At 44.8% G+C, this 27,070-nt stretch overlaps 1 protein-coding gene across 8 annotated transcripts in view; it reads right to left on the reverse strand.

The window, feature by feature from the left end:
- The window catches only part of PIGL (phosphatidylinositol glycan anchor biosynthesis class L), an 86,518-nt gene that overhangs the window by 22,859 nt on the left and 36,589 nt on the right, over positions 1-27,070 (reverse strand). For 7 of the 8 annotated variants that reach the window (XR_012657337.1, XR_004374218.2, XM_075074001.1 and 4 more), the window contains exon 3: positions 9,583-9,673. The exons of the other annotated variant lie outside the window; for it this stretch is intronic. Coding sequence is in view for 5 of the 7 variants with exons in the window: in XM_075074001.1 (XP_074930102.1) it covers positions 9,583-9,673 (91 nt within the window). In the remaining 2 variants the exon portion in view is untranslated. The remainder of the gene's footprint in view (positions 1-9,582; positions 9,674-27,070) is intronic. 8 annotated transcript variants of the gene reach the window in all.

Below are 27,070 nucleotides of genomic sequence, written 5' to 3' on the forward strand. Positions count from 1 at the left end.
ACCACTCACAACAGCGCTGCAACTGGTGCAAGTGTGGACACACTGCAGCGCTGGTCACTGTCAGTGTGGACACACTGCAGCGCTGGCCGTACACAGCTGTACGACCACAGCTGTAACTGCCAGCGCTGCAAAACTGTAAGTGTAGACAAAGCCTAAGACAGATCCGGAAAACACAGGCCGTGAACAAGCCTTTTGTAAATACTCTCCACCCTCTGACAGTCGCCAGTTACACTTTTCATTTTGCTCAGCAGCTGTAATTTGGTGCAGTGAGTTTGGCTACCCAGCAGAAGAATTAACTGGATCATTATTTGACTCTTTAAACTATGTTTGGTGGGAGCCCCACTGGTTTTCACCAGACATTAAGAGTTGTTTCCTTGATATCTCTTTCACACCGAGCCAATTCGCATAACAGAGTGCTGCCCCTTTTTCTGTACTTTGGTATCTTTTTGAGAGGCTATTCCCACTGAAGGCATGGTTCTGTGAGGTGCTGAGCTTGCCTGATCCTCTCAGATTTCAGCTCCTACAGTATGTCACATGATCAGGCCCTAAGGCAGGGAGCTGGCAGAGTTACTGTAAAACATCAGGCAGTGCAATGAATTCACATGGAGCTCTATACACCAGAGATAAGACCCTGTCCTTGCCCCAAAGAACTAACAGTCTCAATTCACCTTCACACTGAGTCGTACATTTCTTATGTCACAATTAGTCCCAATGATTTTAATCGGAATAGCAAGGTGCTACCCCACATTAGTAAGAGTGGGAGAACGTGGCCCTAAGACAGGACATATTGACAGACACACAGAGCAGCTTGTACTTTAAAAAAACCTACCAAACCAAACCATACTTCACTGCACCACACATCTTCCTCTGTGGAGAGGTTGAGAAAATAAACCACCCATGCCAACCGTTAGTCACCTCACTTAGGCTATGGAATGGCCTAAGGTGGTTAAAAGCTGTGCAGTGTACACATAGCTACTGGAAGGTGCTCAGATCCTGGGGGGATGGGGGCGAGATAAGAATCTCTGTCTATCATACATCATTACAGTAACAAATAGTTTAAATTGGGATAGTATCTGAATGGGATTGATTTTCAAATGATGTTGCTTAACTCATGCCCATAGTATTTGCATGTGAATCTACTGTGCCTACAAGCATGCAGATGTGTGTGCAATTATCCACTGTACTCATCCAGTGACCTGTCTTGTAGGAGAAACACATATGGGTGTACATTTTACCTGCATAATTTAGGTGATTACCTTTGAAATGTTGGCCCTGTATTCACAGGTATCACTTCATTCACTGCTGACATGCAGCTGTGACTGACATGTCTAGTATGTAGTGTTTAGGGTCTATCACACAGGCCACTGATTTCATATAGTCTGGTTGCTGTATTCATTTCTGCTAGTATTCTGGAAGCATGCAGCAATCACATTTAAATGCATTCTCCTGGCCCCTGGGAATTTATTTTATAATCTGACTTTCCAGTTTGTCTCTCACATGCTGGAGATAACTTTCACAGAGGAACTTTTGCTCATTCCATACAGTGCACCAGTTACGTGTTTGGTTTAAAAACATAACCCAAACCTGCTGATGACGAAAGCAAGCAAGCAATCAGGATAGGATAGGACACCTGCACATCTTGATTCTGCCTAGGCTGACTATTTCTGCGATCAGGAGGCTAGGATAGGAAATATTCTTGACATGGAAATTATTTGTTTGGAGGAATCTTTGGGGGTTTCCTTCTCCATGTCTGCTCTGAAAAGGGAGCCATTGCTGTTGGTGCTGATGTGTTTTCTTTTTCTGGATGACCTTGGTATCTAGAAGATGGAACTTTCACTGGTGGAAGCCAGCAATGCAGCCAACATAAACAAGGAACCAGAAATCCCTTCCGGAGGGGGTGGGGAGCACAGAGGAAATCTGCTCAATTATCAGCAGAAGAGCTAAGAGCTCTAGAGTCTGAGCTTCCTCTGCAAATCATGCACACTGGAGAAGAAAAACATTAGAAGTTGTGGGTCTCCTGACTGTTGCTGGCACCGTCTAATATTTTAAAATGCAGCTCACCTTTGCTCAAGGAGACCGACGAGATAGATACTTTCCTTTCTGTGGAGCAGATTCTCTGTTCTTTCCTAGGAAGTGGGTCATGCAAGAAAACACTGTAGGAGCAACCTGGTTTTATAGCCCCATTTCCTCCACATATAATTTTTACAGGCCTGGAAAGGTCACTAGAAATTACACTCCAGGCTGTCACCTCTTTGGTCCTTTGTGGGGCAGGTTTTTGGAAGACATCCAGCTGGATCTGGAGAGCACTTTGGCCCCCTCCCACATCCTGTTAAACAAGAGAAGCTATAATTTAATATAATGGGCTACTGGGCAAAAATCAAACCACAGTCTGCGTCGCAGCGCTGGCTGCACTGGAGCTGCAAATGTCTGAGTGAGTGCCAGCTCTTTAGGAAAGCCCACAGGACCTTTCATTCTCTCGCCTGCCTCAAACGCACCTGATAAAACTACAGCACAAAGAAAGGTGGGAGAAAGCAGGGATAGCACAGATTCTTACAAGAGGTGCATTCTTGTACAGCAAACTGTGCATGCTGCATTATGTTCCCACTGTCCTGCAAAGCCATATAAAGTCCTTTCTACACTAGAATATCAAATTTGAGTCTCTTGAATTTCAGGAGCTAGGGGGGTTCTGATTCCAAACCCCAGATCTGAACCCAACATCCAGAGTTTGTATTCCAGGTTGAATTCCAAAACCAGAAGGGGCTTGGCTGGTTTGGATGTGGCCCAAGATTATGAGAATCTTTCTAGAGCAGTTGAAGTTGAGAGATTTCCACCAGTCCCAAATGAAGAGCAACTCATAAGATTCTGGTTCCTTTGCACCCCAGTTCTAGCTCTGCCCCAACACAATCTGAACGCTAGCTCCTCACCAAGCCTCCGATAACACTATTCCCTGAGACCCTGACTAGCAGACATTGCATCATCTAGAGGTTGTCTGAGGCCCAAGCAAAACCATGTAACGTGCGGTACATACACGAGGTACGTCCTAATCCAGATCGAGACAGACTGGCTTTGGCTGATTCTCCTGCAGTACTGGCTTTTGCTTAGAAATGCAGCAGGCAGGAAATCATTTCCAAAGTTTCTAAATTAGTTTTGGCTTTGAGTTCACTAATCTTTAATTTCTCTGTCTCCACTATTTAACGCTGAGCTAGGATGACACATGTCCCTGTAGCTCTCAAAGAGATTGAGTTACTCACTGACTTCCAGGCCAATTGGGGGAAATGAGTAATTATGTAATAGCACAGAAATACACAGAACATGGTGTGACTCTCTCTCCCACAATCCCTCCTTTCAGACATGCTGGAACTCTAGCATGTCTCCCCATGGCCAAATGACACAGGAGTTCTGTAAATACGAGATATTGTTCTCTATGCAATGATTCTGGAGAAGAGCTGGGCTAAGGTCTGATGCCTGTCTTAATGTTTTTTAGTGTGTTAAGTCGACTGAGTTAGCTTAACATGTGTGAAGCCATGTTAGCCTGTAACTCAACCAGGCTTTTCAGTCATGCTAAGGTACGTCAGCCAAGACAATGTGACTGAAACACCGAACGCTTTTTGCCCATCAAGTCCAGGGCCCTAGCCTCTGGACAGCAGGGCCCCCCAAAGTGCAGACAAGAGCTACCTGTAGCCCACACCACAGAGTTTTACAAAGTAGAAGACACCCAAGTTGTAGGTGCTCAACTAAACGAATCAACTGCTCGTTTTCATTGTTGGGAAACTCTATTCCTACTCCGGATTTAGGGAAGTTACAAGACCCAGCGACTATCTGGGCCATGGGCATTTATTCTGGAGGCTTAAAATTATGTAAATCTATATACAAATCTGATGCCACTGGCTCCTGGCCCTCTGTGGCAGTGACAAAGATTCATTTGTCTGAGAAACACATCTCCATTTACACAGACCAAGCTCAGAGCAGTTCAGTGAACTGTTTGAACATGTCCAGCTAGAGGGATGCAGTGGATCCCAAAAGCCATAGATCTAGACAGTCAGGGTCCATTGCTTTCATCATTAACAAGGCTACATGCCATGCTAGCAGCACAGCATGAAGGACACTTGTGATGCTCGCGTTTCATGCTTTGAAAACAATGCACATGATTTTTCAACTCACGCTATATAATTGCAAGACTTAAGCCTCCTATGCCCTCTGCACCACACAAAGCTTGTGTTTAATTTCCTCTGAGACTGAGCTCCAACCCTTCCTCATTATTCAGGAGAAGTTTTAATGGATTCAGGATTTCTGCTGGGACTTCAAAGGGTTTGCCCTGCTGCCCAAGAGAGTAAAAAACATGCAATGCAAGTCCTCTTGTGTTAAGAACTTTCAGATCATATTAAAACTCCTGACTATTCACAGGGCCGAAATACACTGAATGACTGTAGGAAAGCTGCATCTGACTTCCCTGTGCACACCATTGAATTTCATGGATAATTAGCCTCAGGCCTGGTCTACACTACGTGTTTAAGTCGATTTAAAGAGCGTTAAATCAATTTAACGCTGTACCCGTCCACACTACAACGCCCTTTATATCGATATAAAGGGCTCTTTAAATCGATTTCTGTACTCCTCCCCGACGAGAGGAGTAGCGCTAAATGCTCGATTTAACAATCGGATTACAGTCTCGTAGTGGGACGGAAATCGCACGTTATTGGCCTCGGGCGGTATCCACAGTGCACCACTGACCCTCTGGACAGCAATCTGAACTCGGATGCAGCGGCAGGTAAACAGGAAAAGCCCGCGAACTTTTGAATTACATTCCTGTTTGCCAGCATGGAGCTTGATCAGCCGGGGTAGCGATGCAGTCTCAAATCCAAAAGAGCTCCAGCATGACCGTACGGAGATACTAGAATCTATCGCTGTATGGAGACAAATCTGTTACAGAACACGAAATGCCAAAGCGTTTGAAAAAAAATCTCCAGGATACACAGCGCTGCGTGACAAGCGTAACGGGAAGCCAGAGACTCAAATGGACGCTCATGAGTGGAGGTACTGAGGACTTCAGCTATCCACAGTCCACAGCAGTCTCTGAAAGCATTTACTCTTGCTGAGCTTCCAATGTCTGTAGGTTCAACACAGGTCTGCGTGGTCAGGGAATAGCCTCAGTTCCCCCACCACCACACTAAGAAAAGGAAAGAAAATCATTTCTTGACTTCTTCAATGTCACACCTATGTTACTGAATGCTGCTGGTAGACGCGATGCTGCAGCAGTGAAGAGCAGTATCCGCTCCTCCCCTCCCCGGTGGTGACGGTGCATATGACTGATATCGTCGTCGCCATCAGCCGTGAGTGCTCCTGGCTGCCTAAGGTGAGGTGCGGGGGCGCCTGAGTAAAATGGGAATGACTCCCAGTTACTCCGTAGAATGGTACAGAACAGCTGGTACCCATCTTCATCATAGAAACTGGGGCTGAGCTTATCAGCCCCCTCCTTTCCTGTGTAAAGAAAAGATTCTGTACTGCCTGACTGTCATAGCAGCGGCATGCTGGCCCTCTCTCCCGCACCGCTTAATGTTCTGCCTGACTGTCAAAGCCCCGGGAGGCTGCCTCCCCTCCTTTATCTCACTAACAAGTCTCGTTTTCTTATTCCTGCATTCTTTATAACTTTATGACAGAATGGGGGGACACTGCCACGGTAGCCCAGGAAGGTTGGGGAGGGAAGCAACGGGTGGGTTGTTGCAGGGACCACCCTGTGAATACTGACATGGAGCACGGTGCTCTCTGATACATGGTCCTCTAGTACACTTGCCCCATATTCTAGGCAGGACTGACTTTATTTTTACAAACCATAAGGGAGAGGGACTCAGGGAGTCAGTCCCATATTTGCTTTGCGTTGCGCCCCCGGCCGATTTCAGCCAGGGGCACTCTGATAGCAGCGGACAGTACAGAGGGGAGAGATAACCGTCATCTCATTGCCAGTTTTCTCGGCAGTAGACGGTAAGAACGACCGGTAACCATCTCTGCTATCATGTAAAAGCAAGTGAATGCTGCTGTTTAGCGCTGGAGTATTGCCTCTCTGTCCGCGGCATCCAGATATACATAGGTGCCGGAAAAAAAAAAAGCTGAACAGCTCCATGGTTGCCGTGCTATGCGTCTGCCAGGCAATCCAGGAAAAACGCGCGAAAGGATTGTCAGCTGATGTTTTCCGGAGGAGAATGACTGACGACATTACCGCAACCACCCGCACAAAGATTCAACCCTGATTCAGGGGGGGAATGCAGGGAACTATGGGATAGCTACGGAAGAGCTACCCACAATGCAACGCTTCAGAAATCGACGTTAGCCTCGGACCTGGACGCACAACGCCGAATTACTGTGCCTAGTGTGGCCGCATGAAATCGAATTTAAAATCAGTTTTAAAAACCGATTTTAGCTAATTCGATATTATCCCTAGTGTAGACGTGCTCAGAACAATACAGAATGAGCATGAGCTGTCCTCTGTTAAAGACTTTCAGTTCTTGTGTTACAAGACTCAGAGTGACTCTGATTCACAGTATCTGCTTTCCTTTTGTTTTGCATATTGCTGCGGTGTTTGTTTTTAATATTGTGAGTTTGTGCTAAAGAAACATGAAGGACTGTAAGTGCCAACCCACTCCACGGTGCCTCTTGCTGTCGTGCTGGGAATTAGCTCTCTTGGACCGTTGGGGTGCCTTTTACTAGTGGTGTCCTATTCGCTGTTACTTCCCTTCCACCACTCTCCACCATCTGGACTCACGTCACTCAGACTGCTGGGTCTCTTCGGGACCAGCCTTCCGTCTGAGCCCCAGCCTGCTGTCTCCCCACCCTTTCAGGGGACAGACGGTCCTCAGCTTCTTCCACTTCCTCAGCAGCCAGCTGCGTCTCTAGTCTAGCCCCTGGTTTCAGGGGCAAACTGCGTCTGGATTTACCACTCTCCTCATTGGCAAGCCGGATAAGGAAGGGGAACCAGCCCACACCTGCAACTCTGGGTCCTGGCCGAGGGACCCTATAGCTGGCCGCCACTACTGCCTCTCTTCCTATTCCCCCAGCCTACTTCTCTGGGCCATTTCCCCCATAGCCCTAGCACTTCCCTGCCCTTGCTTCAGGGCTCAGTCTGGCATAAGTCAGCCAAGAGCTCCCCTATTGCTCTGGTACCCTGCCCAGCACTGCAGATATCATTCCCTCTATTCGGCATTGGTGAGGCCTCATCTGGATACTGTGTCAGTTTTGGGCCCACACTACAAGAAGGATGTGGAAAAATTGGAGAGACCCAGTGGAGGCAACAAAATGATTAGGGGGCTGGAGCACATGACTTATGAGCGGAGGCTAAGGAACTGGGATTGTTTAGTCTGCAGAAGAGAAGAATGAGGGGGGATTTGATAGGCTGGTGGTCAATACTGGAAGGGTTCGAAAGGGGATGGATCTAGACTGTTCTCAGTGGTAGCAGATGACAGAACAAGGAGTAATGGTCTCAAGTTGCAGTGGGGGAGGTTTAGGTTGGATATTACGAAAAACTTTTTCACTGGGAGGGTGGTGAAGCACTGCAACAGGTTACCTAAGGAGGTGTTGGAATCTTCTTCCTTAGAGGTTTTTAAGGTTAGGATTGATGAAGCCCTGGCTGGGATGATTTAGTTGGGGATTGGTCCTGCTCTGAGCAGGGGGTTGGACTAGATGCCTCCTGAGGTCCCTTCCAACCCTGATATTCTATGATTCTATGACAGTCCTTTCCCTCCAGGGAGAGACTCTCTCTTTCTCTGCTGAGAAGCCCTTTATATATGGGCTGCACCAGCAAGCCTTCTCCTTCTCTCCTCTCTCAATAAACCCTTTCCTGATTGGCTGGATGCTGCACAGCCTCTCCAAGGCTGCCTTAACTCTGCTCCTGACTGTGTGGGGCAGCCGCCCCACCATAGGGACTATCATGCCAGACTACAGCCAGGCTTAGTAGAGAGGGGTTTTGTGCATGTTTCCTCACTACATAGTGCTTTAATCCTGTTCTGTAGAAATCCTACTGTTTCAGTCCTGGGCTCCCACACAGACCAGGCAATGCACTTGAGTCCTGACTAGCAATCCTCCTGGGATTCCAGTCCTGAGTCCCAACACACAACTCTGCCAACATATCTCAAACCCTGACCCTCAGACAATCCTGGTTTTTTCATAGATGAAGACTAGTGAAAAATTGTGGTTTTAAGATGTAAACAAACATCCACTAGTGACTAGGGCAGAGGTGGGCAAACTACGGCCCACGAGCTGGATCATCCTGCCTGGTCTTGAGCTCCTGGACAGGGAGGCTAGCCCTCGACTCCTCCCCGGCTGTCCCCCTTCTCCCGGAGCCATGCCACCTCATGGGCAGTGCTCTGGGTGGCAGCGCTGCGCACTTCTGCCGAGCAGTACAGCAGCGTGTCTGGCTCCCGGCCGGGTGGCACGGCTACCAGACGTGCTGCACTGAGCAGCATGTAAGGGGGCCGGGGTCCCGGGAGGCAGTCAGGGAGCAGGGGGCAGTTGGATGGAGTGGCGGTTCTGGGGGGTGGTCAGGGGATGGGGGAGTTGGATAAGCATGGGAGCCCTCGGGTGCCTCTCAGGGGTTGGGATGTGGATACGGGTCAGAGCAGTCAGGGGACTGGGAGCAGGGAGGATTGGATAGGGGGTGGGGGTGGTTAGGGATGAGGGTCCCAGGAGGGGGCAGTTAGAGGACAAAGAGCAGGAGGGGTTGGATGCGTCGGGGGCTCTGAGGGAGGCAGTCAGGGGGCAGGAAGTGGAAGGGGGCGGATGGGGGCAGGAGCCAGGCTGTTTAGGGAGGCACAGCCTTCCCTACCCGGCCCTCCATACCGTTTTGAAACCCCAATGTGACCCTTGGGCCAAAAAGTTTGCCCACTCCTGGACTAGGGTAAGACCTCTCCAAGCTCATTTCACTTGTGTAACCGTCAGGAATTGAGCCCAGGTCTCTGGAGGTGAAAGATCCATCCATTAATCTACAGTGTCATCCTTTCCCATTTTATTTAATAAGGCTGTTTATTTGTTCTGGTCTTTTTGTAGGTGTTAAAGTATTTGGAAGAGGGTTAGTCTGATTTTGTTTTACCTATAAAAGAGTTTTGTGAGAGTTTCTGGAATCTACAGAGGAGTAGACACAAAGCTGCACAAATGCTCACACATAAACTTGAAATCACAAGAAGAAAGCCTAATTTTGGGCTGCATTGCAGGCTCCCTACAATTAATGAACTTGGTCCTCATTTATGGTGAAACATACCAGTTTCAGAGGAGCTTTGCCCTGAGTTTTTGAGTTTGACAATGAATTTCAGTGAAGGCTGGTGACATCTTAGAGAAGGTTAGTAAAATGACCACATAAAGGTGCCTTGTAGGGCTGAATTACAACAACAGGTAAAGATCATAATGTACCTGATTCAAAACAGGGTAGACACCATCTCCTTTCCCCTACCCACCTGGCCCAAGGAGCCTCCAATAGTAAAATTCTAAGCAAAACTCTACAAAAAATAAAGCTTTTAAAACGGGAGCAAACAATCTGGAGTAGAGATGGCATGGAATGTTTTGGGCAAGATCACTTTGCTGTAGAAAGTTGCACATTACCAGGTTAATGCAGTTGGTTTCTACGTGCTCTAGCACAAAGGTAGAGAGGAGATGTGTGTCCCATTCAACAGCTGGATCATCTGGAAGGTCCCTGGAAATGAAAAACACGATCAGGCACTTCAAGGCTCCCCGCTGAATCCATAATATGCTGAAGGACAGATCTTGCTTCTCCGAGATTGGAAGCAAGATAATTTTATCAACCACAGAAAACCATCCAAACTAAGCACTGCAAGTTCTCCAAGGTCTAACAAGTAACATGTATGTTGGTAGGGGTGGAAGGGAAGCACAGCAGTCCAGTCAATATTTTCCCCACCTTGTTAAGATTTTAACTTGTTATTGTTTTTAAATTAGATTTCCCACCACCACCACCTATTTTCTTTGATCAACATCTATTTGTTTAATGATTCCTGCTTTCTGCTCCATTCCATCAGAGTTCTTACCCTCTGCACAGAAAGGAAACATCCATCCTCTCTTTATTCAAATACTTCCTTAAAACATAATTTACCCAAAAAACCTTTCCAATAAAATCTACTGATGAATTACATATTAAAAGTAATGGATCAAATTCTGCTCTGGCCCCATTATCTTAGTGTGCTTTGCACCTGCACTGTGTCTAACTATTCCATCTGTGTATTTTAGGTTGCGAGCTCCTTGGGGCAGAGATCATGGGCCAAACACTGGTCTCAATAACACTGCTGTAAATCCAGAAGTCACTCCACTAAAGTCAACAGAATTATTCCATATTTACAGTGACGTAACTGAGAGAATATGATCCCCAGTCATTATGCACTGCCAGGTGTCAAGCACACTATTGGTGTTCACTACTTTAATAATACAAATAATAATTTATCATTAGCAATAATATTCCCTAAGGCTGCTGAAGACCCACGAGGATCTGCTGAACCCTTCTTTCTCTCTTCCTGTCTGGTAACAGTTTGATTATTGCCTTGAGGCAGCTTAGCAGCCAAGAGAATGCATAACCTTTTGGCACTGACACAATGGTTTGGATTCAGAATGGTCCCAGCTGTTTGCTGCTGAGCGTAGAAGTCCCATTTCCCAGTACACTTGTCTCTTTGCTTGTTCCCAGGACGACAGGGATGATAACATCTGCATCAGAGCAACAGAAAAGTGTCTCCTCAGCACATAGCTCACCGCATTTCCAAGGTCAAGCTCTTAGACTGTGTCTACACTAGGGGATTTTTGGCAAATGTTTCCCACCACTGCTAACATGGGCAGTGGCAAGTAGGAGAGCCCTCCAGATGGGCTGCCAGCATTTGTACTACTGTGCTGTCTAGCCCTGTTCAGCGCTGATTTAAATAATACGGAGTTAAAAGTACCAGCAGCATGGGTAGCCTTTTCTATACGAGCATTCTCAATCTTGCTACCCTCCTTGGAGCTGCACTGGTCTTAGCAACAGTGGAACATTTTTGCCAATTCCCCCTAGTACATGAGGTACTCAAGTTTCATCACAGGGGTGAAGCCTAGACTTAATGGGTTGGGCGGGTTGCCAGAAGCCCGAAGGCTTCAATCTAATCTGCATAAAATCAGACACTTTAGAGTCTCGTCTTTAATGTAGAAATGAGCTCACTGATTTAAATTTTTTATTAAAGCTAAATGATATAATACATAGGTTAAGAAAAGAGTGTCTGTACATCTGGGTATAGTGCGTAGAGTATCCAAAAATAAAAAGTTTGTTTTAAAAGTCATAAGATACATAGAGTGCATAATCAGCAAGAACCCAAATGTAGGTGAATAAATTTAACAATACAGATTTGATATTAGCATCCAAATATTTGGGTACATCACTCATAAAAAGTTATACAGAGCTGGTTGTGGAAAGAAAATACATCAATGAGTGAAGATAGTCCCTCAGTAATTGAGAATGTAGAGTAGGTTATCTGTTAGAAAATACAGTCCATCAGGGAAGCATTTCAGTTACTTTCCCGACTGCGCTTCTCATTGGCACTCCAGCTCATCCCTCCTGGTATTGCCTATGTCCGGTGATGTGTTCTAGGTAGATGTCCTACTATAGGCCCCACCAAGTCACAAGACGTTGCTTGGATCAAAATAGAGCATGGCTTAAAAGGCTAACTAGATTATCCCAAGCAGCATATGCACTGAACAAGATCTAAAACTAAGTCTTGTATTGTTTCAGTAGCTTGAATGGTGCATTTGAGGATGCACCATGCTTAGTATACTAATATTCAAGTTGTGCATTAGGCTCACTGGGATTTTTTGCTGCCCACAGCAGTTTGTTCCTTCTTCATTCATCTGACTTTGTAATGACAGTTCTCTGAAAACTGACCTAGGAAAGTGGAGACAGAGAAAAGTGTCCTGTGAAAATACCAGATGAGCTCCAACCCCCGAGAAGTCAGGAAGGAAACATGGCAACTGGAAATGACTATGTTTAAAAGGATGTTAGTATCCCAGCAGCAGTGTTTGGTTTTACTGAGCTTTCTCTGAAGAGGCTCTGGGCAATGGAGCAGGTTTTAACTAGTTTGGACAGAAAAAGGTCACCCTAGTTCAATGAAAATCAACAGCTGGAGGCAATGGTTCAGAATCTATGAAAACAAACCAATCTGAAGGCATGGGGAAATTAACCTTGTGCATGCTGAACTGATTAAAGTGAGCACGTTTTGCAAGCAGCTATGCTTCTCTCCATTTATCAAGGCCCTATGAAGCGGGTCATTCATGCCCTGCAACTAAGAGGAATTTTTCCCCGCATCATATCACCTGCCACCAGCAAAGAGACCAGAGCTGATACACACACTTATGCACATGCAGTTTGTAACTAATTAATCCTCACAACACCGCAAACTAGTATTAGCCTCATTTTGCAGACAGAGAAACTGACACAGACAATAAGGTGGACCAACTTTTCTCTTGGCAAGAGAGACAAGCTTTGGAGCCAGACAGAGCTCTTCTTCGGCTCTGGGAAAGGTACTCCCACCCAAGGAATTGTTCAGCACAAGTAGTTAGCACATATTGTAAGGGACCATTCAAGGCTGAGTTCCCATTAACACCTCTGCAGTCACAGGACAAAAAGAGGGGGTTAGTGGGTAACAGACTGTGTAATAAGCCAGTTGTTCTCAACCAGGGGTACATGTACTCCTAGGGGTATGCAGAGGTCTTCCAGAGAGTACAGCAACTCAGCTAGATATTTGCCTAGTTTTACGACAGGCTACATATAAAGCACTAGCAAAGTCAGTACAAACTAAAATTTCAAACAATGATTTGTTTACACTACTTTATACACTGAAATGTAAGTACAATATTTATACTCCAATCAGTTTATTTTATAACTATATGGTAAAAATGAGAAAGTCAGCAAATTTTTCAGTAACAGTGTTCTGTGACACTTTTTGTATTTTTATGTCTGATTCTGTAAGCAAATAGTTTTTAAATGAGGGAGTTTTTAAACTTGGGGTACGCAAGACAAATCAGACTCCTGAAAGGGGGACAGTAATGTGGAAAAGTTCAGAACCACTGTAATACATCATAAATCCAGTTCAATCCATGATTTTTAATGTCTGGCAGAGTGATGCATTGAAGCTCCCAGGCTCGTCTTTTGAAAGTGTTGCGCAGGTTTCCTTTGAGGATGAGGATTGAGAGGTCAGATACAGAGTGATCACTGTGTGACACAGACATTAAGTAACACATCCAAACCCACAAGGAGAAGCCAGTAGCAGAGCTGGGACCAGAACCCAAAATCATCCCCCGCGGGGGTATCTAGTCGCCCAGCCCCAGGAACTGTCTTTTGCTAAGTGTTTGAACAGCACCCAGCATATGTAAATTCTTGGCACTGCCACAATACAAATAAATACAAATAACCATGGACTCTGCTTAAACTACTAGACCAGATTACCATTCTATTTAATAGACATGTAAACATATTCTTATTAACATCTTAAAAGTCAATCTGAGCCAAATCTGAAGCACAGTGACCTTTTGAACAATAAAAATGGGTTATATCTGACTGTTTATATAACTTCAGGGCCAATGATCAGAGCAATTTGGCATTTAAAAGGTTAACTCTAGCTTTCTGACTGTAGCTGATAATGTCTCTCAGCTCAAGGTCACAAGGCTGAGATAAAGCTGGAGTGAAAATTAGCACATTCCCTAGAGCTGACTGGAGCCTGTCCCAGGAGACACCCCCTTCCCACACCTTCTCTGTCCTTTTCCCCAGAGAGCTCCTTGTTGGTGCTGCCAACCACGGGGATGGATCAAGATATAAATCACTGTTGGAAAGGGTTCCTGGATCAAATCGCTGTAGGGGTGGGGGTGTAGGAAGGGTTCAGTCAGGCAGCCTGATTTCAACCCAAGGCTTCTGGCCAAGAAGTGACATTTACAGGCATTCCAAATCACAGACATTGAATGCAAAGGATTGTTCATAGCTTGGGAGCCTCAGTGACTGAGGGCATGAACAGCAGGCCACGATGAGCAAGGCTTTGGTCATGCAATAGGAAGGTTTTGCCCCAGAATTAAGCTTGTTCCAGTTTTTATAACATTTTCAGTGAATCAGGGTTTTGCTGCTGCTCTGTCAAATGTATTTAGTGCTGGACTGAGAGCACTGGAGAGGGAGGGTATGTCTACACTGCAAAAAACCCCAACCATCCATGACAGAGAGTCTCAGAGCCTGGGTCAACTGACTTGGGCTCATGCTACGGGGCTAAAACAGTGTAGATGTTACTGCTTGGGATGGACCCCAGGTTCTGAAACCTGGGGGCTGGTCTCAGAGCCTGTGCTTCCGCCTGAGCGGGAATGTCTACACTCCTATGTGTGTGGGGCCAAGGCAGGTGGCTTGGGCTCTGAGACTCACTGCTGTAGGTGCTGTTTTGCAGCACAGATGAACCCAGAGGGTGGGACGTTCAAATCCACCTAATGTTGGCCTAACTATGCTTACTGACCTTAGCAGGAGCAGTCAGGCCAACTCAGAGGGCTTCTGAAAACCCTACCTATCCCCCTTGTATTTGTCCTCTCCATGGAATAATTATATCCTTGCAGCTACTACCCCTGTTCTTCCCCGGCACTGCAATGGTCCAGAACAATGGAGAGGTGGACCACACAGTATTTAGACTTGGCTGCAGCATCCAGGGGATTTGAGAACCACCAGTGGGCCACAGCAAACCACATAAGGAAATTAAATCAAAAGGCAATTCCTTTGTTTTGGTTAGACTTTGCCCAGCGAGCTCCACCTGTACACCTGTACACAGCTGCATCTTCATAACAAAAGAAATCAAACGAATCTCTATGGGAAAAATGAGAATGGAAGCATTGTATGCGACACACTGTTTGTGTGTCTCCCTTCTCTTGCTTGCTTGTGTCTGCTGGATGTTGTCCCTTGTTTACTGTTGCCTCAGGGCTTGGACCATCTGACCCCTAGCTCAGTGCGTCACTAACCTTGAGCATGAAGCCAGCAGCACAGGCCCTGCCAGAGGGGTTAGTTTTTGTAAGATAACTTTTATATTTTAACAAACTTCACACTTAAGGCAGATTTGAGAAGAGCAGCCATCTTGGAGAGACTCCTTTGTGTCCCTGATGGAAACTTTAAAAGCTTCACTTACTACACATGGCCCAGCTCTACCTTTCTTCTATGACATCCGGTTCACTTCCTGACCAGCTTTCTGATGTTCAGCTTCTAACAGAGCCGCACCCAATGCACTGTACGTGCATCTTTTTTCAGAGTTTTCTATGGAATTTGCTCTGATCACAAGCCAGAGTCCTATGATCGCTTCAAAGATTAAGTTGAACTAAACAGCCAGTTTGGGTGAAGTCCATGTGACTTAATAAAGGGGAAATGGCTGTCCCATATGGTACACTTGTCTTTACAATACCCTTGGGTCTGTCACTCCCTAAGATTGCTGAGAACAAGCAACGCCCAGGCCTCTGGGACACTGTTCTAGTGCCTCCTACTGGATGACAGGCTGCCTGGAGAGAGCAGTATGGATGGGGGTGTTAGGAAGCCTTCTCAGCCTTGTGGGGCCTTTACAGGTAGTGACAGGAAAGTGGGGTGGGGTGGAAATGGGGTTCCTGGAATAACTACTCTCCTCCCCCCACCAAACATATCAAACACCAGAGCAAAACCTTCCAGATACTCTGGGTAATCTGATTTTTCATTCCACTGAACTCCAAAAGGATAAAAATGAAAGGATTTGCTCATTGAGTCTAACTTCCTTACTGGCTCTTTGTCCTCCAGCATGACCCTAATCAATGCAAGGCTAGTGACCCGGAAACAACTTTTGCATGGATTTATTTTCCCCTCAAAGAATGACGTTACATTAAATCAGCACAGAGGTTGGTAAATTAATGGTAGACTATGTAGGAAACAGGTGAACTGTTGTTCAGTAGTTCCCAGCTGAGAACAATGACTGCAGTGTGTTTGTTTGAATAAAGCATGCCCTTTGAAGAAAGTTAAGATAAAGGAATTTCTGAATATCTGGGTGATTGAATCTGGACTAGAAAGCAAAGGATCCCACAAAATAAGATGACGCTAGCACACAATTAGTGAAGAGGCTGTGTGATGACCAGAGGCAATCAACGAGCGACCTTTAATCAATTTGTTGGAAAGTCTGAGTTTACAGCAATGATCATGTCAGCCTCTGAAGGGTGAAATGTGAAATTATTTTCTCGATTATACTGAGATGAATGGAGACAGGCTAGCTCTAGAGTCTCAGACAGAGCTTGCACGCACCTATGTTAACAGGTACTTATGAATATCACATCCCACTACTGACAATTACAGACAGGAGGAAATACCACAGCTAGGGTGCATGCACATCTCTGACTCAAGTAAAAAGAAGGAAGGCCACCCAGGGACTGCAAATCCAGCATATCCAATGTCACATTACACTGAAGAACAGGTGCTGCACAGCTGTTGGAAAGGTTGACACCTATCGCTTAGCACCTGGCTGGGATGAACATGGAAAAACACAAATGTCTGAGAAGGCCTTGGGAAATTACTGACAGAATTAAAGCCAAAAACCATGGCACACTGACCACAGGGAATAAAACGGGATTGGCAATGACTATCCAATGACACGCAACCTCCTGAGAGACCAATCCTGAAATCTTTATTCCAAGCAACTTCCAGTTAGATATTTCTAAGAATTGAGTAAGGGCTTCAGGATTTGGCCCCGCTGTGGAATAAGCTCCCAAGCAGAGGGGTGGAAACCCCAACACTTGAAACATTTTGAAATAAAACAGGGCAGACCACTAAAAATCCTGGAGAGAACAATCTCACAAAGGAAGGAGGCTAGACCAGATCGGCCATAATAGTTCTCTTCCCTCTCTAACGTCTATGATCTGGACCTAAGGGTCTACATTCAATGGTGAATTTTTCAAGCCTTGGTGCATACTACATAGGTTAGTACCGACATGAATACTGTGGGTATGTTGGGTAATGCTCATGTGTGAAGAGGATAAGTGTATCTAGATATTATTCACTGATACCAGTTCTTACAACTTCATCTAAAGTCCATATAAGCTCTGTGTTCTTGTCCACTGGTCTATGTAAAATCCCATTGCAGCTGTGTCAGTCAGTATTCCATGTACCTACCATAAATTTACTAAAAGCTGAGGGTGATCTCGCTCTTTAAGTAATAAACTTTTGTCTTGGGCATGATCATAAGTTTCTGTTTGAGAAATAAGAGTGGGCTGTAGTTTAAATTTAACAAGGTTGCTAGAAAACACAGGATCATTTGTCACGCAGGAAGTTCTCCAAACGTCCCTGTACTTGTCTAATTTTTTAAAATGAATTATTGATGATTTCTCAGCAGATTTGAATGTCTATTCACGGAGATGAGACAATTGCTTATCATAACTTGAAATCTGGTATTTATTTGACGTCTGTGCCTCTGAGCCCTGTTGATAAATTACAGCACAAAGCTCTGTAGGAACAAGTTCATATTCATTGCCTTTAAACAGAAAAAAATGGTGTTGGCTGGCAAGAGTAGAAATGTACAGAGATCAAGGTTGTAAAAGCTATCTTAGAAAAATAATATATTAAAAATTAGGCCTTGTCTACACTAGAAAATTAGATCATCATAACTATGTCACTCAGGTGTGAAAAATCCATAACCCCAAGTGATGCAGTTAAGCCAACCTAAGTCCCCATGGAGACAGTGCTAGGTCAGTGGAAGAATTCTTCTGTTTACCTAGCTACTGCCTCTCGGGGAGGTGGAATACCTACCCCATCCCTCCCATCGGCACAGGTAGTGTCTACACTGCAGCACTACAGCGGTGCAGCTATGCCACAGTAGCATTTTAAGTGTAGACAAGCCTGTACAGGGAGAGAAGGCAGGTTGGTCTAGCAGTTAGAGCAGGAGACAGCGTCAGAAGAACTGGATTCTATTCCTGACTCAGTCACTAGTTTTAGTCACAGTGCTTCATGCCCCACTTTCCACATCTGTAAAATGGGAATAATAAGATGTATGCACCTATACAATGTACTTGGAAAAGCCTTATGGAGGCAGTATTATAACTAGATCTGAAAAGCGCATCTCCTCAGCCACATGGCTGTAATGAGCACACCAGATCTGTCCTGCGCTCCCTACGCTGGCATCCCACGAATAACAAATCAAGGGCAAGTCTCAGTCCTTCTCTTCCAGGTGCTCCATGGCCTCTGCCTAGCATATCCATAAGACTGCCTAAAGCGCTAGAATGAAGACAGGAATTTAGGATCATCCCAAACTTCACCACCTTGCACTTCAAGTGCCAGGTGCATTTCTTTGAACAGGGGTCTCTAATATAAACATACAGCAACGTGTCTGTGTGTGTGCACGTGGGTTTGTTATATTATTTTAAAAAATCCAAAACAAGAACAATTCACTGCACATGCTTCTCTCCCCGGGACAATAATGAGAGACCAAACGAGTGACAGATGTTAGTCATGTTGCTTAATATGCAAGTGGGAGGTGCTTATATACAGTACTGTGGTGTTGAGCAGTCTAAAACCCTAGACAGAACAGCACAGAAGTAATCTGGGAGGCATTACTGATTAATTTATTGCATAACTAATGGAGGGCCAAGTACTTCTTTGTCATGCACGGATTTGGAATTCAGCTGCCAGAGAAAGGGAGGGGCTTGATTAATTCAGTCTGACCTGCCATCATCAAAATCTACCATGGATAGTTTACGCGAGCTGCACAATGAGACAGGTCACAAAAGGAACCAAGGTGGCCACTTCTGCTAGGGACAGCAGTAACAGGACAACCAAGTACAGTTACTGAAAAATAATTTAATACATTGAAAAATAAAGCAGATTCCCACACTTTATGTTATACCCTCGTCAGTTACTTTTCCCCCCCATTACATTTCCTGCTTCCAAATGTACTAACATTCATTTTGCTCACCCACTGAATGCCACATCAGGGCCAGTTACACTACTTTACCATGTACAGCCATTTTCTGGCCAGCCTACACTACCACATACATCATCACTGAATTTGGCCCAAAGACTCCGATGGCATCTTTGACAGCAGGTCTCAGTTTAGCCTGTGGTTTCCGATACAACTGCACACACAGGAAGACAGCCCTGCTGCAGGCTGTATGCTGAAGGGCTGGAAACTTCACTTTCATTTTACAAAAGCTCACAGTTGGCAGAATCTGCTGGGGCCACCACAGACAACATTCAACCCAGCATTGGCTCGGTTGACTCCCAAAGTTCACTGAGAACATCAACTGGAAACAAGACTTAGCAAAACTGGTTTTTGGCCCCATGAGGTTTAATGCTGCCATGCTGAAATACGAAGAGCCTTCCTCCTCCAGCCTGCTGGAATGTGCTTTAGCCAGTAGATGATAACATGGCCTGTAATAAGCTGGAGATTTTCTATGGTTCACCTCTCTGAAAGGTATAAAGCACAGCACATCATTATGGCTCCCCCTCCATATAATAAGCATTGCTAATACCAGGAAAACAAAACACTAATGATTGCCAGCCCTGTCTTGGTTTGTGTGTTTGTTGGGAAAGTACAGTAGTGGTCACCCTCCAAAATGCCTGACATCATTGACTAATACCAGATCCATTAGCATCATTCAACGATCTCACCTGCAGACTTCTAATAAGAGAAATCTCTTTAAATACTACCCTCTGTTTGTCAGAGGGTGGAGATGGATGGCAGGAGAGAGATCACTTGATCATTGCCTGTTAGGTTCACTCCCTCTGGGGCACCTGGCATTGGCCACTGTCAGTAGACAGATACTGGGCTAGATGGACCTTTGGTCTGACCAGGTACGGCCGTTCTTATGTTCTTAGCTGTTTAGCACCTTAAAGCAATGTTGCTGGGAAAGGAACATACAACACAGCACCCCAGTTCAATACCTTCCTAGGGCCAAAATGACATTTGAGATGTTAAGTGTAATAGGTCTGCCACATTATCTTGCTGCTTCCAAAACGTCTATCATAAAACTAAAGGGATTTCAACCATCTGTTCCATCACCTCTCACTCTGCTCTAATCATTAGTAAGACCTTTCCTATTTATTGTAATACCCTTAATCCCTATTGACACATCTGGCATTAAATGTAGTGCGCATGCAACACCCTATACGATCCCACCTGTAACACTATATTAGTTACTGATAGAAAGTATTATTCAGATGTGTTCAGCACATTTGAACTATAGTAGGTGAGCATATGTATTCATCTATTTATTTTATAGAGCAAGTATCTAAACCACACATCTCAGGGCATGTGGACATTATTTAATTAAACATACACTATAGGTCAGAGTTGCTTCCAATACAGGAGAATAATACAAGATCCAAAGTGCCACTAAAAGTATTTGATACAGAACTCAGGGCTGTATAAAGCCCTGTGTGGGTTCCTATCCTAGGGTGTATTTTGCCCTATTTGCCCAAGAAACAAATGAAAAATACATTCCTTCTTGTCCACATGACGCTTCAGTTCAGAGCATGTAGAGTTGATCCTAAACCAAGAAAAGGTGGATGAACCTAATCAATAACTGATTTTAACAAGTTAAGGCTACCAAATGCCGTAACGGTCACTTTGCTGCTTACCCAGAACCACTCTCAATGACCCAAAAACAGTGGAGACAGAACTCAGATCATGAGGCTTCAAAAGCACAGGCCCTATCCTACCATTTGAGCTAAAGGAGAAGTCTCATTCCTAGCATTATTGGGTCTATGAGACACAGCTGAGCGGTTCTGTATCCATTCAAGAACAGTGTACATAATCAGTCATCATTATTATTATTCCTATTCTTATTTGTATTATAACACCCAGGAACCCACTGCGCTAGGTGCTGTACAAAAAGAACAAAAAGGTGGTCCCTGGCCCACAGAGCTCACAATCTAAGCACTGTTATATATCAAAAGCAAAAGAATAATATAGGGCACAGCTGGGCAGGGAACCCAAAACCTAGACCCAGCTGAGCAGACATCAGGTACAATGGTCTCACCTTCCTCAACCTGGTCCAGTAAAAGCCTTAAAAAATGAAAACAAAATGGTTTTGGTGGCAGAGGGGCAAAGTGAGTTAACCCACTGTGGAAAGAGGATTTGGAATCCTGGCACAACTTCCTCTTGAAACAACCTCCTTTTCTAGTTTCAGCATACCGGGCAGGTTTCAGGCACCACACAGAGCAGGTGGGGTACCTTGTCAGGTGGAATAGGAACCCAGTGTGTTCCAACTGGCTTTTTACTACCAGGTTGGCACACAACGTTCCTGAACAGGATCCTGCCCTGCATCATAATGTGCTCAATATGCCACATGAGAAGGGGGACAAACTGCAGGGGAAGGAATAGGAAGTCTCTCCTTGCAGCCAGCAAAATCCTGCTGAAGGGAATGACTGAAATACAGCATCCCACATGTGCCAAGCAAATTCAGCAAGCATTTCATCATGATCTTAATACTGGTCTTGTCTACTCTCTGAATAATAAATACCCCATGTTATACAGGCAGCCACCAGTGGTCTGATCCTGCACCATTCAGGTCAAGGAGAGTTTTGTAAACCACTGACGGTCGGGACTGGACTCTAACTGAAGAGGTCCTAAAGCACAGCCACTCCTGGCCCAAAGGTGGCCCATCATTAGGGCCCTACCAAATTCATGGCCATGAAAAATGTGTCATGGATCATGAAATCTGGTCTTTTATGTATTTTTACCCTAACTATACAGATTTCAAAGGGAGACCAGTGTGTCTCAAACTGGGGGTCCCAACACAAAAGAGGGTTGTGGGAGGGTCACAAGGTTACTGTAGGGGGGTTGCAGTATTGCCACCCTTACTTCTGAGCTGCCTTCAGAGCTGTGCAGCTGGAGAGCAGCAGCTGTTGGCTCTGAAAGCAGTACCCCACCAGCAGCAGCCCAGAAGTTAAGGTTGCAATGCCATACCATGCCACCCTCACTTCTGTGCTGCTTCCTTCAGAGCTGGGGCAGGACCCCTACAGTTAAAACTCCGTGAAATTTCAGATTTAAATATTTGAAATAATGAAATGTATGATTTTTAAAATCCTATGACCATGAAATTGACCAAAATGGACCGTGAATTTGGTAGGGCCCTACCCATCCTGTCTGAATAAACACACAGCCTGAGATTGCTGGACTAAGTTGACCAGTTGATGACCAAATGTAGCCATCAGCAATTTTGATTTATCTAGGGGAAAAAAAAGCACCAGAAAACATTCTAGTCATGGGCATTTATATTTGAGGTCAACATTTATGTACATTTACATGAAAATCACATGTAGCCCTTGCAGAGCACTGGCAAGTTGCCAAACATAGCTCTCAAGTTCACAATATTTTAGCATCCCTACACTATATTGACTCCATCCAAGGAGTGCTAGCCCCTAAGCCACGCAGAGCCAGGAATCCATTTGATCTGCTGTCTCAAAGGGGAATGTTCTTTGTTAAAATCGTAATATACGTGAAGAGCTAAAAACAGGGTGCTGAGATCTCTCTAGCCAGTCATACATTTGACCAGTGCTCCAGAGTCACTTGCACATACAAAGAGATGAAATCCCTATCCCACTAACGGATTGATCCTGCAGCTGACACGAGAAGTCCTTACTCATATAAGCAACTCAATCACAGGCACGATCCTGCAAGCCTGACTCATGTGAGTAGCCCTGTTGTACAGTCACATGAGTAAAGGCTGGGCTGGTCCTGCCATTGACTGGGAGGACCCCTACCCCATTGGCTGGGAGCTGTGCCATTGACTTCCACAGGAACCTGATTGGATCCAATGTTTGTAACTTTATTTCGTAACAGCTAAGAGGGACTCAGCAATAATGAATTAAAAGAGTAACATGGAATGGCCTTTATTATTAAGCCATCTCACTCTCTGCATCTGATTTAATGGGAACATTATGTAATGGCTTTGCTAGAGCAACAGCTCCAATGATCTATAGTAACCCCCATTGCCTGCTTGCCGCTCCAGAATGCGAACATCTCATTGCCGCAGGGACTATGATGTAGCTGTTGAACTTTGGCCCACTATAAAGCCTCCCACTTTGATTGGCAAGGCTTTTTAAAGGCTGTTTACTCTAGTCATGTGATGGGCGGAGAGGGAGACTTCTGGCAGTCTATCAGGAGCCAGCAGTATGTCTCCGACAAGCCAGAATTGCCAAAGGGTTCAAATGGATTAACTAATTCAGGCTGGGGTTTCACGCTACCGTCAGCTCGCGAAGGGTCCAGGAAAAGGAAATCCTGCACAGTGTCAGAGATATTTCACTTGAGGCAACGCTCCTTGGCAGCACTGCAGGGACCTGAGTAGCAGTAGGAAATTATTTTTTTTATTTCAGGACTTTATTTTGCAATGGGGAAAAAAAAATCAATAAGCTTTAAACTAGGGGGGAAAAATGCCATTTAAAAAATGGCAGCAAGGAATAACCAGCTAGAGGTGGGAGCAGAATTTCCTATCAGAAGCACTGTCTGCTAGGGATACACACTCCTCAGTGATTTGGATACCTGGGAACGAGAGGATAAGATGACATCCAACTATGCACAGTTTGCTCTTCTGAAGCACTTTTAACACCAGGCTCTAAAAGTACTGTACAAACATCAGTTAAACTATACAACATCTCTGAGGCAGGGAAGTTGTATTTTAAGAGTGCCCTATTCAGAACTGTTACCGTGTTCCTACTGGAACATCCCAAAACAGGGCAGTATCCATAAGCTACAGCCATGAGTCAGTATATAAGCAGCACTACTGCTGCTGAGCACTTCTATAGCCCTTTATGTTTTCAGTGTTCCAGACACTAACCAATTAATCGCAATACCCTATGAAATTGGTATTGGAAAGTAGAAAAGTAATATCATTCCCATCTTATAATAGAGGCATAGGGAGCTCAAGGGAATGGGCCAAGGCTACTCACTGAGTCAGTGGCAGAATCAGGAATAGCCCTTCTAGGTTCCTGGCTCCCTGTTCAACCCACTGCACCACAATACTCCTCAAACCATAGAGTTTCATCACCATAGTTCACTTAGGAAGGAAATTTTGCTACCTTGAGCAAGTCACATGTGGCAGGATTTTCAAAAGACCTCTCTTGTGGGTGCCCTACAGAGGACTGAGGTGACAAGTTCAGGGTGTTCAGGTAGCCCAGGGAGTTTTCAAAGCAAAATGTGGGTAGTTTTTGTTCTGTGAAAAATCTACTCTCCTTTCTGGGTGCCTAAACTGTCTGGAGCTCTGGCAGAGCTGGGTGCCTGACCAGTGGGATTTTCAATCCTCCCCAGTATATGGCACCTGTACCTGATTAGCTGCACCGCTGTAAGGCCTCTCGTGTAGCTGCTCTATGCTCTATAAGGCAGTACGGAAATAGCCGAACTTTCCTCATGAATTTTAATTTCTGTCCCTGGCCATTTTTCACTCCACCAATTTTGCTTTTCTCAGCATTTGTGTCCAGGCTTTCACACAGAAAATAACTATATTCCTACAGGGTGAAATTCATCCTGGAGCACAGGCCCTATGGACTCCTTAAATCCTTAATAATATTTAGTAAAATATTAACTATTTCTAAAATACAAAATGATACATGGCCCAAGCCAAGTCTTGATAACCCTTTATACACATACACACACATCATAGAGACTTTAAAAGAAGGTAATACAGGAGAGCTGCTTATCCTGTGCTGAATGACAATAATGAGAGAATTACTTAACTGTGGGGAAATGAAGGGCCTGATTAAAATGAGAGGGTACTGCACATAACATGTATATCGTGTGTTTGCTGTGCCATAGGTAATATATGAGGTGTCAGAAGAAGGGGATGACAGCTGGTATGCAATTCTAGTTAAAGTATAAGTGTGCAGTGTTTTCATATACCCTCCAGTTGGTACTGAAAGGTCAGACATAATAAAAACCATCCAAAATTTCACTCAGTCTACGAAAATTTGATGTTTCAGATTCCCACACTGCAGAGACAAAGCAGGGTTGTCATCACATCTGGCTAACGAAGAAGCAGGAGACAAGAGGGAAGATGCATAGCAATTTCCAGCAAAGCATTCACATCTCATCCATCCCTGATCTCTATTTAAATGAAATTAGAAAAAAGCTTGTGGAACAAAATGACAACATTCAATACTTTTTGCCTATAGTGTACTTCAGAACAGATGTGTGGATGTGGTAAATGAGAACACACACCAATAGTTTATTCTATTAAGCTCTAACCTGCAGTGTGAATAGCAGGTCTTGTGACAGCACTGCTTGTACAGATATCTGGGGGAGATGGGGTTCTAAAGTACTCAGCACTGACCTGCCTCTAAAGTATAATTTTATCACCCTTTTACTCAATGTAACAAAGGCTCCTATATATTTTATTAACAAGTCATTAACATAATTTGCCTCTTGATCAAATATCTCATTGTTTTCCTCTACTATGTGGAGAACAACATTGGCTTGTTATTGTAGGGCTCCTCATAAACCCTGGGCTGCTGGCATTTATAGTTGTGGTTTGTTTGTTTAAAGAAAGTGAACATTTTGAGGACGTGGAGAAGGAACATCTATACTTTGCAGACAGTTCTAAGAAGAAAAAGGATGTTAAATGTATTCCCAGCCTAGAGACAATCCCTTTAAGGAATATTTTTAGGCATTTGCCCATATCTTTGTACACCGTCACTTCTAATCTAAACTTTGCACTGGACTTGAGAAACTTGATTATTTAGTACGGGATAACTGAGTTTTGGCCAAGGGGAACGAAACCCTTTAGTTTTATGTGAAGTCAAAACAACAAAGGTTTCTCTGGTCACATAATTAAAGAGGGCAGATCTGCTAAGAGAAAATGAACTACAGAAACTTACATGGTTAGAGAGGGAGCTTTTCTGTCCTTTCTATGGCATGACAGCTCTCCCTCACTGACCCTTTCCAGCCCTGAGGCATGTGCAATGGGGTAGCTCATCAGTTACCAGTGATTGTTACAGGGAGGGATGTCTCAACAGTGGTCTTCACTATGTCACTGCCTTCTCCACTATAATCTCAGTTGCTCCTTTTGCCCTCTTGCTTAGCTGCATCTCTGACACCTTCCTGCAGGCTGCTGCAAGCAGGAACAAGAATGATACATGGGATACCTAACAATCAGCACTGGGAATAGACAGGAGTCCTGTTATGTGAAGTTCCAAAGCTTACACTCATTTGAAGAGAGCCCCAAACTCGCTCTTGAGTTCACTTTGCTTCTCAACTTGAAGAGAGAGAGGAGCAGATCCTGAAAAACACTGCTGTTGTGCCATACTGATATACCTCACATCAGGGCTAATTCTAGAACTTCAGGACGGCATATTCATGTTGGACCCAAGTTCCTCCAGGCTGCAAAAATCCAGTGGCAAAAACAGTGGGTCCATTATGAGAAGGGACTGTCAATCCCTCCATCCAGGAGAACGAGGTGCCACCTTTTCTTATGAAAGTAATTATTAGGTCCTTACTCAAGAAACCATTTTATGACATTGCCCAGACACTCATATCCTTTCTGGAGTTCATGGATTTCCTTGACCACCATTACTCCAGCTTTGGGCCTGTGTTTAGTCCACCTTTTTTTTTTTTTTTTTTCTTCACTGAGGAGACCCAGAGGGTGGTGTTGGACAATCATCCACCTTTACCAAGAGCCCTCTCCTGTGGGGTACTATGGTTCTATTCTGTCGGCCCTTTTGTTCAACATATATACAAGGTTGGTGTGGGAGATTAGGAGGTGGCATGGGCTGCAGCATCTCTGCAATGCTGATTTCACTCTGCTTTACCTCTTCAGCTGACGGACCCAGCCAGTGCAGGTGACTAGTTTGTCAGGGACTGGGCTTGGATAAGGCTGAGCTGTTTGAAATTATTCCCAGATCAGATTGACTTTGTAACAGTGAATAGCAACAGGAGGAAGTGGTGGAGATAACTAACGTTCCTTCACTGTGAGGAGTTTCCCTGTCTTCTGTCACTCAGGTTCACAACACAGTGTCCTGCTGGATTTCCAGCTGCTTCAGGATGCCTAGGTACCACAGTGCTTTTCAGCATTTCTGTTTGGCCAGGCTGTGTCCTCGTTTTTGGTCCGGACTTTAACATGG

The sequence above is a fragment of the Chelonoidis abingdonii genome, chromosome 20 (genome assembly GCF_003597395.2).
Source record: "Chelonoidis abingdonii isolate Lonesome George chromosome 20, CheloAbing_2.0, whole genome shotgun sequence".
NCBI lineage: Eukaryota > Metazoa > Chordata > Testudines > Testudinidae > Chelonoidis > Chelonoidis abingdonii.